Source organism: Suricata suricatta, chromosome 17, assembly GCF_006229205.1.
Source record: "Suricata suricatta isolate VVHF042 chromosome 17, meerkat_22Aug2017_6uvM2_HiC, whole genome shotgun sequence".
NCBI classification, from domain to species: domain Eukaryota; kingdom Metazoa; phylum Chordata; class Mammalia; order Carnivora; family Herpestidae; genus Suricata; species Suricata suricatta.
Genome location: NC_043716.1, coordinates 32,716,680 through 32,730,972, shown reverse-complemented (window position 1 = coordinate 32,730,972; position 14,293 = coordinate 32,716,680). Strand labels below are relative to the sequence as shown.

The 14,293-nt window shown below is 43.4% G+C and overlaps 2 protein-coding genes across 20 annotated transcripts in view; one reads left to right on the top strand and one right to left on the bottom strand.

Annotated features, from left to right (window-relative positions):
- MBTD1 (mbt domain containing 1) overlaps nucleotides 1-7,620 on the bottom strand; it is a 67,291-nt gene extending 59,671 nt beyond the window's left edge. For 9 of the 19 annotated variants that reach the window (XR_003904275.1, XM_029926692.1, XM_029926705.1 and 6 more), the window contains exon 1: nucleotides 6,413-6,632. Coding sequence is in view for 8 of the 19 variants with exons in the window: in XM_029926692.1 (XP_029782552.1) it covers nucleotides 6,413-6,433 (21 nt within the window). In the remaining 11 variants the exon portion in view is untranslated. Of the gene's footprint in view, nucleotides 1-1,641; nucleotides 1,741-5,700; nucleotides 5,765-6,412; nucleotides 6,633-6,697 lie in introns of those variants that run through there. The other 10 variants (XM_029926696.1, XM_029926699.1, XM_029926695.1 and 7 more) reach the window with 8 other exon arrangements.
- The window catches only part of UTP18 (UTP18 small subunit processome component), a 39,482-nt gene continuing 32,252 nt past the window's right edge, over nucleotides 7,064-14,293 (top strand). Inside the window, exons 1-4 of the mRNA XM_029926713.1 lie at nucleotides 7,064-7,507; nucleotides 9,245-9,357; nucleotides 10,401-10,499; nucleotides 14,019-14,086. Of these exons, the coding sequence (XP_029782573.1) occupies nucleotides 7,169-7,507; nucleotides 9,245-9,357; nucleotides 10,401-10,499; nucleotides 14,019-14,086 (619 nt within the window). The 5' untranslated portion in view covers nucleotides 7,064-7,168. The remainder of the gene's footprint in view (nucleotides 7,508-9,244; nucleotides 9,358-10,400; nucleotides 10,500-14,018; nucleotides 14,087-14,293) is intronic.

Sequence of the window (14,293 nt, the reverse complement as noted above, 5' to 3'; positions counted from 1 at the left end):
CAAAGGACACAAGACTCTGTGTGGAAAGAGGGTTCATGCAGCAACAATGTAATAGTGAGAAACTGGAGACAATCTAACCACCACTAAGGAAATAAGTCCTAATAAATAAAGTACTGAGGGGAAAGAAGCAAATTGCACATAGGAATGGCATGACTCACCTTTTATTAAAAGAAACAATGTATGCTGGTATATAAACATACTGATAAATCTATGTTTGTTTGTACATGCATTTAGGAAGATTCTAAAATAAATAGCTAAACTATTAACATGGTGAGAAGGGGATGGGAGGATGATTAGCTTTCCCATGCTTTTTATTTTCCTTTCTTTTCCTTTTTTTTTTTAAAGGGGGAGAGGGGACAGAGGGAGAGAGTCTTAAGCAGGCTCCATGTTCAGCATGGAGCTCAACATGGGGCTCGACCCCACAACCATGAGTTCATGGCCTGAGCCGAAATCAAGAGTTGGATGTACAACCAACTGAGCCACCCAAGTGCCCCCGTTTTCCTTGTACTTCTGTAGCGAAAAAAATACAAAAAGGTTTCTGTAGTGACAGAATGTAAGGAAGAGTGACAAGTCACAGCAGAATTTCATTTTCCTACTGTAACTGTCACCCTGATGAACCTTCCTTCCTATAAAATCTACAAAGGAATTAATAAAACTTTTCTAAGAGAAATTTTATGGAAAATATTTGAGATTCTAAATGCAAGTTAAATATACTGCTAGGCAATAGCATGATTTCAATATGAATAACCTCACTGTAAGTTAATCAACTCTCCATTATCCAAACCAATATAGTACAGTAGTCCACCTAATTTTCTGGGTTTTATATTTATTCATGAAGTATAAGCTTCCTAAAACCTTGCATTTTAAAACTTTTTTTAAATGTTTTATTTATTTTTGATACAGAGAGAGACAGAGCATGAGAGGGGGAGGGGCAGAGAGAGAAAGAGACACAGAACCAGAAGCAGGCTCCAGGCTCTGAGCTAGCCGTCAGCACAGAGCCTGACGCGGGGCTCGAACCCACGAATGTGAGATCTGACCTGAGCCGAAGTTGGAGGCTTAACCGACTGAGCCACCCAGGCGCCCCAAACCTTGCATTTTAAAGCTCTATGTGTGAACTTGCAATGTTAAAACTGAAGGAGTTAAGAAATCTACGGTAAACTGGACCCAGTAGGAGCTAAAGAGCCATTTAGCTCTTGATGGTTCTCCTCATTCTGCCATCACGATGAAAAGCTGTCTGGCATAGTGATACAATTCACTGGCCTAAACAGAAATGCATTTATTCTTTCTCAGCTTACTATTAGGAGGAAGACAAATGGTGAGGATTTGGGATTACTGGGTTTCTGTTTTCCACAAGTTCAATGTGAAAGAATAAATTCATGTCAACGGTACAATCAAGAAGACACCAAAAGCAATAGTATACTGAATAACCTTCTTAAACTGAAAAGTATCCTGGGAATAACAGGAGAGGACAATATTCTACATCCAACAGTGAACAAAAGGAGGCTTTTTTCCTGAGATATAAAAAATACAAATTTCTATCTTTTTGGGTTCAAGTTCTGGTTCTATCACTTAAGACTTTGGATATAACAATTATTTTGGTCTCAGTTTCCCTCTCTTCTAAATAAGGAAAACATCACTTACCACACAGGAAGAGTGTATGATTAAACAAAATAATTCACATGAATGGACTTTCAGTTCTTCAGAAGAAAGCTAGGAATCCTTAAATATGAACCTGAAAAGCTAATTAAAAATAAGACGACCATGTCAAAATTAAGTATGAAACATAGTAGCCAAGAGGATCTTAATATAATTACCAGCTATCTATTCTATCACAAGTAACAAAATTCATACTAAAGCTGGGACTGTGGTACAAATGCAGTTTGAGCAATCAAATGAGATCATTTATTAATATGTAAATATGCAAAATAATAAGTTAAACAGATTATTCAGCATGATATTGATTTGATACAACCCAAACACTGATGTAGGGGCACCTGGGTAGCTCAGTCAGTTAAGCGTCCAACGTCAGCTTGGGTCATGATCTCACAGTTTATGGGTTCGAGCCATGTGTTGGGCTCTCTACTGACAGCTTGGAACCTGCTTTAGATTCTGTGCCTCTCTCTCTCTGTCCCTTCCCTGCTCGTGCTCTGTCTCTCTCTCTCAAAAACAGACATTAAAAAAAAATAATAACAATGATGTAAGATGACAGTCTCTTGGTATTTATCTTCTGAAAATATACCTAGAGCAGGCAGTACAAAAGATATATTATCACAGAATGCTAATAACCATTAGGTATTTATACTGGTACAATTAAAATACGGCTAAACACATGTGTACATAAGCAGTTATTTCTTTGGTGTAAAAAATAATCTGCAACTAGCTAACTAAAGTTTTTAGGTCTAAAAGTAAAGCAGTAGATGATATATCATCCAGTATTTACTGAGAAATATAAACAAATCATTGTGCTGAACAACAGACATAAAAAAGTTTTAGATTTACTATGCGTGTCCTACACACCGACTGCCAACTATGGAGAGCAAGAAATAGCTGGGAGGACAAGAACTGAATTAACTACTGAGTACCGCATACGATCTGTTCATCGAGAATAAAGGTGGTCATAGGTAACAGTGAAAAAAGAAAAAGAAATAGGGATTTCAGTATTAGGAAGATATCCTAATACTTTACCATTCACAGCACCTTACAGTTTCTTATTCACTGATTTACAGAAACCTTGGGACTGAGGCAGCGCTGAAGCTCGACCCACACGCAGGTGAGAACGTTAAGCAACTTAAGATCACGGGCCAGAGGCGGCAGAGTGAGATCCTGGCCAGTTTGCCAACTGTATCCAGAGGCTGATTTCTATTACCTCACATTCTATGTCTTCAATACTGCAGTGAAAACTACAAAGGAGCTCAGAAATATTAAAATGCAGTATTGCCCTAATCAATCTGATAAAAAGTTTCTGGGGCATGCATTCAAAACAGAGTCCTAGGCCCTACTGCAGACCTACTGAATGCTAATCACCAGGAGAGAGGTTTTGTATTGCTCCAAGAGCCACAGGGGGTGGTTTTAAAGATCAGCTAAGCTTGGAAAACACTCTTCTATATATGCACGTCCAACATGGCAGACTTGTGGCTATTTACACTACTCAAATCCAAATAAAAAACCTGGTCCTTCTATTGGACTAGCTACCATTTAAGCGCTCGACAGCCACATGTGGCTAGCTGCCATGCGGCACAACGCTCCTAGAAGACATTCCTACCACTGCACAAAGTTCTGTTGGATGGTGCTGACTCTAGACCAGCCCTGCAACCGTGAGCATGAGCGAACCCGCGCACAGGATCTCGACCGACAAGTGCTATGAGGCTCGTCGGTAGCAGAACTGAAACACTAACCTAGTCTGCTAGAGCCTCTCTTACTGGGTCACTTCATCCCGCCTCACATCACCTTTATTCAAATGGGAATTATTTTCTTTCCACCCTTTCTTCTTGGTTCCAGCAAAGAAAGAAGAAAAAGTCTAAATCTGTGTGTGTGCACGCGTGCGTGTTCGGGGGAGGTCATTAAAAATTCAGGATTAAATCTAAACCAATCTGCAATTTTTATATAAAACTAAAGGTAGTCTCTGACACCTAAGAATACTGTGGTGTTAGGAGTCATAGCTCAGATTCCTTTAACCTTTTTAACTCCTTCCTTTTCTATTGACCTGATGTTTTTATCTTTCCCCTGGACTTTAAACCCTGAAACTAATGTTACCTTTTAACTGGCTTACCTTAAAATTATAAATGTGAAAAGATTACATCTTATTCAGCAAACGTTTTAAAGACGAAAATTGAGAAATAAGGAGCAACCAAAAAATAGTACTTGTCTAATTTTAGAATGTGGCCACGCAAACCACTGAGCGCTCTTGGCTTTCAGTAATCTAGTGGTTTCGTATTTATGACATTAATATATTGTTTTCACTTGCAACATACAGGTCTACCTTCTTTTAACTACTCTGTTGTATTTTCAAACAGCTGGAGGGACTAGAAGCATCTGAACTGCAGGAAGGTTTAGACACTAACATGGAACCACCCATAAAAGAAATACAACAGTGTCTTCTTAAAAATAAAACCAGTTGTTCCTGTCTAGTATGTTCAGAATGCAAATGTCTCCCAAGGCAGTCAATTTAAGTCATGACAGTTCACGTTTAAAGTAAGTAGGGAAATAACTTGGGACTCCATCGTAATTAAAACTTTAAAGACAGAATTACACAGCTCTTGTCAGCTTTTGTCAGCACCTGGTATTCATTTCCATGTTAAATTCTAGTGACTATATTTGGATGAAATAGATATCAAACTCTATTTGGATTAAACTAAAAATTAAAAATTGGATTGTTAAAAAAACATGGCCCAATGTAAGATACTTATGAACAAATACTTATTCAAGACAGTTTTGCCATAATTTGCAAGGCACCCAGAAAGCCCTGAGATGTGGTTCTATATTAATAGAAGCTACTTGTTATTCAGAGAAGGAGATGGTACAAAAAAAGATAGCTATTTTCTTTCTAAACACTCACTGGTGTTGAGGTAAATAAATGAAAAAAACAAAACAAAACAAAACAAAAAAACACCCCAAACAGTCTAAGTAAGCATGGTGGAGCAAAGCAAGAGTCTCTAAGTCATGGGAGAGGGAAAGAAAAATGTCTGTTTCAATATTGTAAACAGGCGACTGGGAGTTTAAAAGGAAATTTATGTTCTAGTTTTTGCACCAGACTCATTACTTTTCTACATTTTATGTTGTCTTGAATCCACTTCACTGTATGAGGAAGAGGAAAAACAAGAGCCCTGAAGATTCTAATGCCAACAAAACTACTTCTGGGGGCAGCCCAGCTCACCAAATGAAGGACATTAGAACATTAACGGACAACAGCAGAAACTGCACTGTCTCAAACTCCTGATAAATGACACATATGACTGTAAAGGAATATAAAGTGTAAACAAATATGAAAGTCCTCCAAAAACTTCAACTCTCATAAAAGAACTGGCAAGAAAAATAATAATAATAAAGAAATGAGAGCACTGTGAAGGAGGGGCCCCGAGAAGGAAGCCCAGTTGAAAAGGAAGACACAGGTCAAAGGGAGGAGGGGGGGGGAAGTGGTTCTGACCACGTCTGTACCAGATGCTTCTAAGAGCCCCAGTAGGATCCCCAAAGACAATGGGAGGAATTCTCAGGGAGAATGATTTAGGCAACAAGCTTTGAGAGAAGAAATACAGAGTATGGAGCTGAATCTTTTAAGTACCAAAGGGGGGGGGGGAAGGCACTGGTGAGAGAAATCAGCCATGAAATCCCAGACTGTAATTCCCAGCTTCCTGTAGAAAAATAACCATCCTCAGACACGCAAGCCAGCGCATCTGAAAAATGACCCAGCGAAGTTTTCGGCTGGCCCTCGCTATCTCCCAAACCGTCCTTCCTCCACTTCCCTGCTGTTCTTTCCTGGCACACAAAATATAGGCCAATGAGCGGTGGGTGGGTGAGGAGGATGTGAGACAAAATTTGAGAAGTAAAAAAGGGAGCAAGGGAACAAGGACATGAATGAGGCTGGAGGGTCTAATAGGGGCAGGCACACGACGATACGAACGACTGGAAAACCGGAAGGGTTTTCCTGGGCAGAAGAGAGCGGTCAGTGTTGGGAAGGGTTTAGGCAGAGGCCAGACTACCTACCACTTGTCAGAGAGGCTGCAGAGGGGACGGCTGCTTTGGGTGACCTCTAACGTCTCTTCCGACTCTGAAACGTTAGGATTCTTATTTTACAAAAGAAAACGCAATGGTGCCCGAAGCCCATCGACCTGGAACCCTTTTAAACACGCGGCCCAGGCGGCTGCTTCCCAAAACACCACTCCCACCTCTCCCTCCCACACGTGCCCACCCCGCCCCCTTTCACTATTTCCACCTCCACGTGCGAAATGCCTCGCGGCACTCGGCCGGGAGGGGAAAGGCACCTTCCCCCGCAAGGCACCCAAATCTAGCGCCCCCCCCTCCCCACTCCCGGGGCCAAGTGAGGACTCCACTCTCCCACCCTGAACGGCTAAAAAAGGAAAAGTCTCAAACCCAGTTTCCCTCCCCCCACCAGCAAGGGCTGAAGGGGGAGGGGGGCGGGACGCAGAGAAAAACTTTCTTCTAAAATTTTTCCTCCAAAGAGTGAAGGGAGTAGAGAGAACCCCGCCGAGTCCGGGGCTGAGGGGTGGGGGGAGGGGAACCCCCTGAGTCGTTTAACGGCCGGTAGGGGGAGGGGGACTCTGGAGGTTGAGGGGGCGTGGGATGGAGAAGCAGGCCTGAGAGCGGGGTCAGGGAGCTGCAGGGGTTCCTGGGGTCGGGGAGCTGCAGGCGTCCCCCCCACCTGGCACACAAAGCGGCTGCCGCGCTCGGCTCTCACCAGATCCTTTGTGTTTTCCATCAGGGCCTCATGGGTAGGGGTTGTCCGTGCTCCCCGGGCCCGCGGCGCCCCCTCCCCAAGCTAGGGGCAGGCGCCTCTCCCCAGGACTACGGCGACTACAGGGGAGCCCCCGCTGGGCCCAGACCGGTGGCGGCTGCGGCAGCCCCCGGATTTCCCCCCTTTAACTCGGGTGGCCCCAGGATATCAACAACATTAGCATAGCCCTCCCTCCCCAGCGCGCCTGCGCCGTGACCCGCGCCCCGATTGGCCCACTTCCCTACATACCCTCCTCTCTCTCTCCTCCAGCGTGGGACCCTCTGCAGGCTCCGTACTCCAAGGGCCGTACCAAGACGAGGGGGTGGGAAAGGAAACCGCGGCTCGTGTGAAGTCGAGTGGTTAAAAAGTCAGGAAGAAAAGTAGAAGTTTCATTCAGTCATCCTACTCTATACTCTGGCTTTCTTGTGCTCCTTTCAATCAGTTGCAGCTGCAAAGTTGTGTTGGAAAAAATTTTCCACTCCAGTCACGCCGCTTCCCCCTCCACCCGGAAGATTGGTCCTCCCAGAGGAACTCCCCTACGGGGAGGGGCCGGTGAGGGGAGTGGGCGTTACGTAGGGAGAGAGTGTCGGTCACGTGCTAGCAGGCCGCGCAGGCTCCTTCCGACCCCGCAGGGCCTTAGCGGCCGCGGAAAGAGAACCGTCTCGGCGCACGCGCAGCGAGGTTCCACGTGAGCGCCTGCGTTTCTCCTCAAACCCAACGATGCCGCCGGAACGCAGAAGCCGAACGAGACCGGACCGGAGAACCGGAGTGAGGCTAGACCGGAAGAGCCAAATGAAGCCGGACCGGAGAGCCGGAGCAGGGCCGGGCGGGCCGCCGCGAAAGGCTGCTCCTTCATCCCAGCGGAAACCGCCGGCCCGGCCGAGCACGGCGGCCGCTGCGATCGCAGTCGCGGCGGAGGAGGAGAGACGGCTCCGGCAGCGGAACCGCCAGACGCTGGAGAAAGACAAGTCGGCCGTGGAGCGGTACCTGGAGGAGCTGGTGTTCGGGGACTTCGAGGAGGACGAGGACGCGCTGCTGCGGCGTCTGCAGGGCCGGCGGGTGAGGGAGGCCGCGGCGCGCGGGCTGAACGCGCTCGGGCGGGGCACTCGGTGGGCGGCGAGCCTCCGGGGGCGGAGCCTGGGCGACCTGCGGCGCCGGGAGCGCTCAGGTCGGCGGGCGCCCGAGAAGGCGGGCGCCGACGGGTGCCAGACTGGAAATCTCAGCTGGGCGGGGACACCGCCTTTCTCCGCCCCCGGGACAGCCCCTGCGCCTGGTATCCAGCAGGCGCTCTACTACAGGCGCGAGCAGTTTTCGCGGCTCAGCCCCACTATCCTCTCCCCCAAATCAGTGCTTCTTGCCTCGTGGTCGTTCGATCCCTTGCCCCAGTACCTTGCCGTGATGTGGGAGTTGTGGAATCAGAAATCGTGAGCCCGGGCCTGAGAATGTGCATTTTAACAGCATCCCAAAGGGTTTGAGAATGATCGCATATTTGTTAGATCATTGTTTGTTTGTTGGGGCCACGTACTTTTCCTGGCAGTGAAAACCCTGCATTCTTTTTATCATCCCTTTTTGTCCCCCTTTTGCAGAGTTTTTAATCTCTCTTTTTTCTTTTTTTTTGCACACTTGGAATCGTTCCTTTTATGCTACAACAGGCTTTTCTTTCAAGATAGGGAGTTCCAAGAATTATTGTTCTAGGCGGTGGAGGAGACTCAACAACGGACAAAGCCCGACAAAAATCCCTGCTGTGTTGGGGCACGTGTATTAGTGTCAGAAAAAGATAAAATGTAAAAATGTCAGTGACATATGCCAGAGAGAAAAAAATGAAAGTGTTAGGGAAAGGAAGATGTGTGCGGGGAGAGGCCTGTGAAATTTTAGGCAGGACGGCCAAGCTAAGCCTCACAGAGAACACTAAGTTTGGGAAACGACACTGCCGCGTGGTTGGTGTCAGTTTATTGCCAGAACCTCCTTTGGGTACTTATGGGAGAAGCTGCAGAGGACTAGTTGGGAGGTAGAGGACTGTTACTGGACAAAGGCTGGTGGGTGGGACAGTTGTATAGTCCAGAAAAGGAACAGTACATGAGGTGGGATTTGTTGGGCTTTGAAGGATCATGGGCTGGTAATAGACCAGAGAGAAATCAAGTGGACATGTCTAACATGATCTTTGGGAAAGCTCAAGCTCACTTCTGGGAGTGTTTTATGTTCTAGATTTAGATTTGATAGTCGAATGTAAGTTTTCTTTTTCTTTCTTTCTTTTTTTTAATTTTCACCTTTGTTTATTTACTTGGAGAGAGAGCTAGCATGAGCAGGGGCAGAGCAGAGAGGGAGAGGGAGAATCCTAAACAGGCTCGGTGCTGTCAGCATGGAACCAGACGCTGGTCTCCATCCCACAAACCGTGAACTCATAACCTGAACTGAAATCAAGAGTTGGACCCTTAAACCAACTGAGCCACCCAGGCACCCCTCCTCAATCGTGTTATTTTTGATGGTAGTCTGTTTCTGTAGTTCCTGGATTTTTCCTGCTCCTTTCGTTATCTGTCCATTTACCTTTTGTTCTCGTCTTACTTGGTCTTTTCCTTTCAGCATGTCAGGGTGCTCTCATCCTACCTGCCTGTCCAGCTTATGGTGCTGTTCTGTAATCTCTGCGTTTTCTGTTCTGTCTCCAGCTTTTGCTGTGGGCGCTTTCTGTCCCAGTATTTCATCAGAGAGCCTCCAAAGCATTCTTATGAGACCTCTAACTGTAAGATGTGTGTGTCTGCTGAAAAACTCTGTGCTTGAGGGCAATTTTGTCTTCTCTAGGTTCAAGTACAGGAAGACTCAGGTGACTCAGAAGTGGAGGATGGAGCAAAAGATAATTTTCTATTTCAAAAGAAGCCAGTTTGGGTGGATGAAGACGATGAAGATGATGAAATGTAGGTTGCTGAATTTTTCCTCCAATATCCCTCTTTGTATTTTAAAAATTAATTTGCAAGTTGCAAAAAAGTTTTCTTTACAAGTTTGTGATTATGTGAAGATTTGAAAAATACTGTAAAGCAGAGAAAAGAAAAGGTCTTTTATGATCCCACAAGTGAGGGAGAGCCAGTTAGCATGCTGGCGTTCTTCTCTCCCGCTCTCTTCTCGTGTGTGCCGTATGGAACAGCAAAGGAAGCACAGTGTTTGGTGTCACGTTTGAGTTTGCCTTTTTATTTGGCCAGTTCCTAACTGACCATGGGCAAGTTTGGAACCTGCCTTTTCTCTTTTGAACGGAGGTAATAATAGTAACAATATCAGAAGCCTCTTGAGAACAAATGAAATAGTATGTGTGAAGCTCTTAGCACAGTGCCTGAAGCAGGCGGCTAGGAAAAAGCCCACAAAATGTGTACTTTAATAAATGAGAACACATTTCTTCCAAGTATTTCTCCCCACTTATGAGTAAAAACCTTTGTGAACATTTAAAAGTGGATATAATATACTCTATTTTGTGAGTTAATTGCAGTTTATCAAGGTATTATCGTTGGACAGATAGGTTTCCTTATTTTTCTCCCAAATTCATATTGAGACAAATATTTTTCTGCGTAAATCTTTTTCCACTTTCTAGTTATCAAAGAAAGTTTCTGAGGCAGAATTACTTAAAGAGCACAAGCACGAGTTAGGTTCTGATCAATATTGCCAGTCTTTCCCACTCAAAGGTGTCCGTTTCACTCCATTCTTATAAACAGTGCTTATCTTTTGTCAGTTTAATTGGGTGGGAAGTGTCTAGGTAATGTGTTTTGAGAAAACATTTATGTCGTTAATCATTGGTATTTTTTCAGAGCATTCTCTATTACATGTGTTGATCTTTTAAAAAAATAAACGTGTATATGATATTCCACACCTTACAAATCTTTATCTGTGTTCAGTTAAATGTGTTTTGAAATTATTAAAGGCAACAGCTAGTTAAAACGTCACTTAAAAGACACTTTTTTTTTTTTTATAGGGTCGACATGAAGAACAATCGGTTTCGGAAAGATATGATGAAAAATGCCAGTGAAAGTAAACTTTCAAAAGACAGACTTCAAAAGAGACTCAAGGAAGAGTAAGTGTCCTTTTCCATGTGATTTACCAGGCTCGATTTATAATCAGTGGTTTATTTGAATTCACTGAGTCTTCGTCTATCACAGCTCCTTGGGTTGTGAGATTTCCTTGTTTTTTGTTGTTAGATTTTTATTTTGAAGATAGTAGGAGCATTACTGTTGGAAGAAATTACTAAGTAGGCTCCACACCCAGCGTGGAGCCCAACATGGGGCTTGAACTCATGACCCTGAGATCAAGACCTGAGTTGAGATCAAGAATCAGATGCTTAACTGACTAAGCCACCAGGCACCTCCCAAGTTTTAGTTTTCTGGAGGGAGAAGGATTACGAGTTAGAAAAATTTTGAAAAAACCTGTAATCCCACTACCCACATACAACAGTGATAATGTTGTTTACTTGCTTGTTCATTTCTATATGGTAAACTATTTCTTTTCTATAATTTCTAGGCTTTTAGTTGATCAGAGCTGGGAAATAAACATATGTTTTAAAATAGCGATTTCATCTTGATTCTTCAATTCCAATTTACAGATCTTCAGAAATATTTGAAAATTAAAAAATTTTCAGAGCACCTGGCTGGCTCAGTCAGTAGAGCATGTGACTTTTGATTGTGTATAGAGCCTACTTTTATTTTTATTTATTTATTATTTTTTAAATTTTTTAAATGTTTTATTTATTTTTGATACAGAAAGAGACAGGGCATGAGAGGGGGAGGGGCAGAGAGAGAAGGAGACACAGAACCGGAAGCAGGCTCCAGGCTCTGAGCTGTCAGTACAAAGCCTGATGTGGGGCCCGAACCCACGAACGTGAGATCTGACCTGAGCCAAAGTCGGTGGACTAACCGACTGAGCCACCCAGGTGCCCCTAGAGCTTACTTTTAAACAAATAAATAAAACTGAAAACTTTTATTTGTATTGACAACTTTTTTTATATGTTAGTACAGGCTCATTGCAGTATCACTGATATTTTTTAAGAGTAGGTTTATTGAAGTATAATTTACATAAGGCAAAAATTCACCGTTTTAAAGTATCTTTTTATGAATTTTGTTAAACACATATGGTCATGTAAATGCCATAACAATTAGGACAGGGAAGCATGCTACCGAACATAGCCATCACCCTAGAAAGTTCTATTTCTCTGTAGTCAACCCTCTCTCCTCAACCTTTTTTTTTTAATTTGAAAACTTTTTATTTTAGAGAGTGAGAGTGTGAGCAGGGGAGAGAGAGAGAGAGAGAATTGTAGACACACTCCACCTGAGGGTGTAGCCCGAAGCAGGGCTAGATCCCACCACCCTAGGATCATGACTTGAGCCGAATAAGTCAGCCGCTCATCTGCCTAAGCCACCCAGGTGCCCCTCTCCTCAACTTTGAATTTTCTGGCCCCTGACAACCACTGATCTGTTTTCTGTTCTTACAGATTTGCCTTTTCCAAAATGTCACATAAGTGAAATCATACATTAGATAGTGTTTTGAATCTGTTAAATTCATTTAGTGACTCTGTTATTTTAAATATTACACTTTTCAGCTTTGGAGAAGGTCTTTTCAGCTTGAGACCTTTTGATTTGTTCCTACTTTACATTTTGTGATGTTTATAATTCCTTTAAATACTTAAACATATTTGTACTGGCTGTTTCAGAGTTCTTGTATGTTACTTCTGTCACTACTGTCATTTCTGTATCTTTCTATTGATTGATTTTCCTATGGTTATGGTTTATGCTTTTGTGGTTCTCTTCATGTTTAGAAATTTTGATTGGATTTTCGGCAGTGTGAATGTTAAGTTGATCATTATTTGGATTTTGGTTTTTGCTTTTAACGATTGTTGAATGAGTGAGTGTATTTATTTTGAGGAAAGAGAGAGTGTGAGCAAGCAGGAAAGGGAGAGAGATCGAGAGAGAGAAAGAATCCCAAACAGACTCTGTGCAGTCAGCACAGAGCTTGATGAACTGTAAGATCATGAGCTGAGCTAAAATCAAGAATCAGATGCTGAACCAGCTGAGCCACCAGCGCCCTGTATTTTTTTAATGTTTAAAGTATTTATTTAAGTAATCTCTACACCTAATGTGGGGCTTGAACTCACCACCCCAAGTTCAGAGTTGCATGCTTTACTGAGTGAGCCCTGCGTGAGTGCTTGCTTTCTTTTTAAAAATATTTTTTTAAATGTTCTTGAGAGAGAGAGAGAGAGAATAAGTTGGTGGGGGGAGCAGAGAGAGAGAGAGAGAGAGAGACATAGAATTCGAAGCAGGCTCCAGGCTCCAAGCTCTTGGCACACAGCCTGACGTGGGCTCCAATTCACTAACCATGAGATCATGACTTGAGCTGAAGTTGGATACTCAACTGACTGAGCCACCCAGGCGTCCCTGAGAGTGCTTTCAGTGGGTTTGTCTTGGCGGACAATTAATTGGCTTGGAGATCAGTTTGATCTTTTCAGGGTTTGTTTTTAGTTTTCTTGTAGAGTAGCATTTATTCTAGGCTGGGTTATCCCTGTTTTTAAGGTAAGATCTCTCTGCCATCTCTACCGAATACTCTGGGTTTTCAATAAGGACCTTCCCTTGCCTGGTTGGAACTCAAGTGTCTCCTCTCTGGTGCTCTGCAGCTTACAGCTCTGTGGTCCTTTGGCTGACCTCGTGGAGTTTCATCCTGTGAATGTGCAGCTTAGTATTCAGCAAAAATGTCTGTGGACCCCTGTGCGGATTTTTGGAGCTCTTTATCTTTTTTCTCCTGTTGTCCACTGCCCCTCAAATTCCGGTTGTCTGAGCCCCTCTCAAATCTGACTTTTTCTCATTGGTTCTATGCCAGGGTCTCAAAAAATTGCCTTCAGGGTAAAATCCTGGGATGACAGGGTTCAACTTTGTTATTTCCTTTCTCTCAGGGATCACAGTCCTGTGTTGCCTATGGTCCAGTTTCTGAACACAGTTTCCTATATTTTGTCTAGTTTTCTAGTTTATAGCCAGTGGGCTGAGTTTGGTGGCTTTGTCTGTATTTCCGCATTAAGCAATTAGAATGACTCCCTACATTCTTCCAGAAACCAGCCCTTCAGAATATGCTTCACCTCAAGCTTACCTTTTCCAGAGTGAAATGCTCCAGTTTTATTCAAAGGATATGTGATTGTGTTTCGTACGTCCTTACCAACCTGGTCGTTTTCTTTCAGATGTGTTTTGTCAAGTACTCTATTACCGTAGCATTGGTTTATAACCACAAAGAGTTTTTACCTAGTCCCACGATCTGAGATGCATTTATATGAGCAAGTGAGCAATCCCTTAACTAGACAGAAATAATTAACAAATACGTGTCCAGGTGTCTATATCCAAGACTAGTTTATATGGTTAGAGGTTCACGAAAGTTTCCCATATGGACAAGTTGGGACTATTCTGTGTGAGTAGCCCTTCTGTTCTTAAAGATCATAATTTCCTTGGCAAAGATTCTATACGTGCTCTCACAGGTGAGCTAATCTATACCATTTAAACCTCTCAAACTCTATGAACATCTATTAGTTACCACAAAATTTCATTTTTGTATTTTTGCTTAGATTCCAGCATGCCATGGGGGGCATACCTGCCTGGGCAGAGACTAATAAGCGGAAAACATCTTCAGATGGTGAGTGTTGATATTTCTGTTTGAGTTAGTAAATACGTCTCTGTTCCTGATCTGTTGTTTAAGCTTTCTCATGAGGCTCGTTAAAACCTGGTATTTCAAATATGTCTTTTTTACCCTTTAAATGTCTGGTTTTGAAGCCTACCATTTCTCCGAGGGAAGCCTTTCCACAGTAGTGTAAGACTTAATTGCATGTTCTCTGTAGTATGG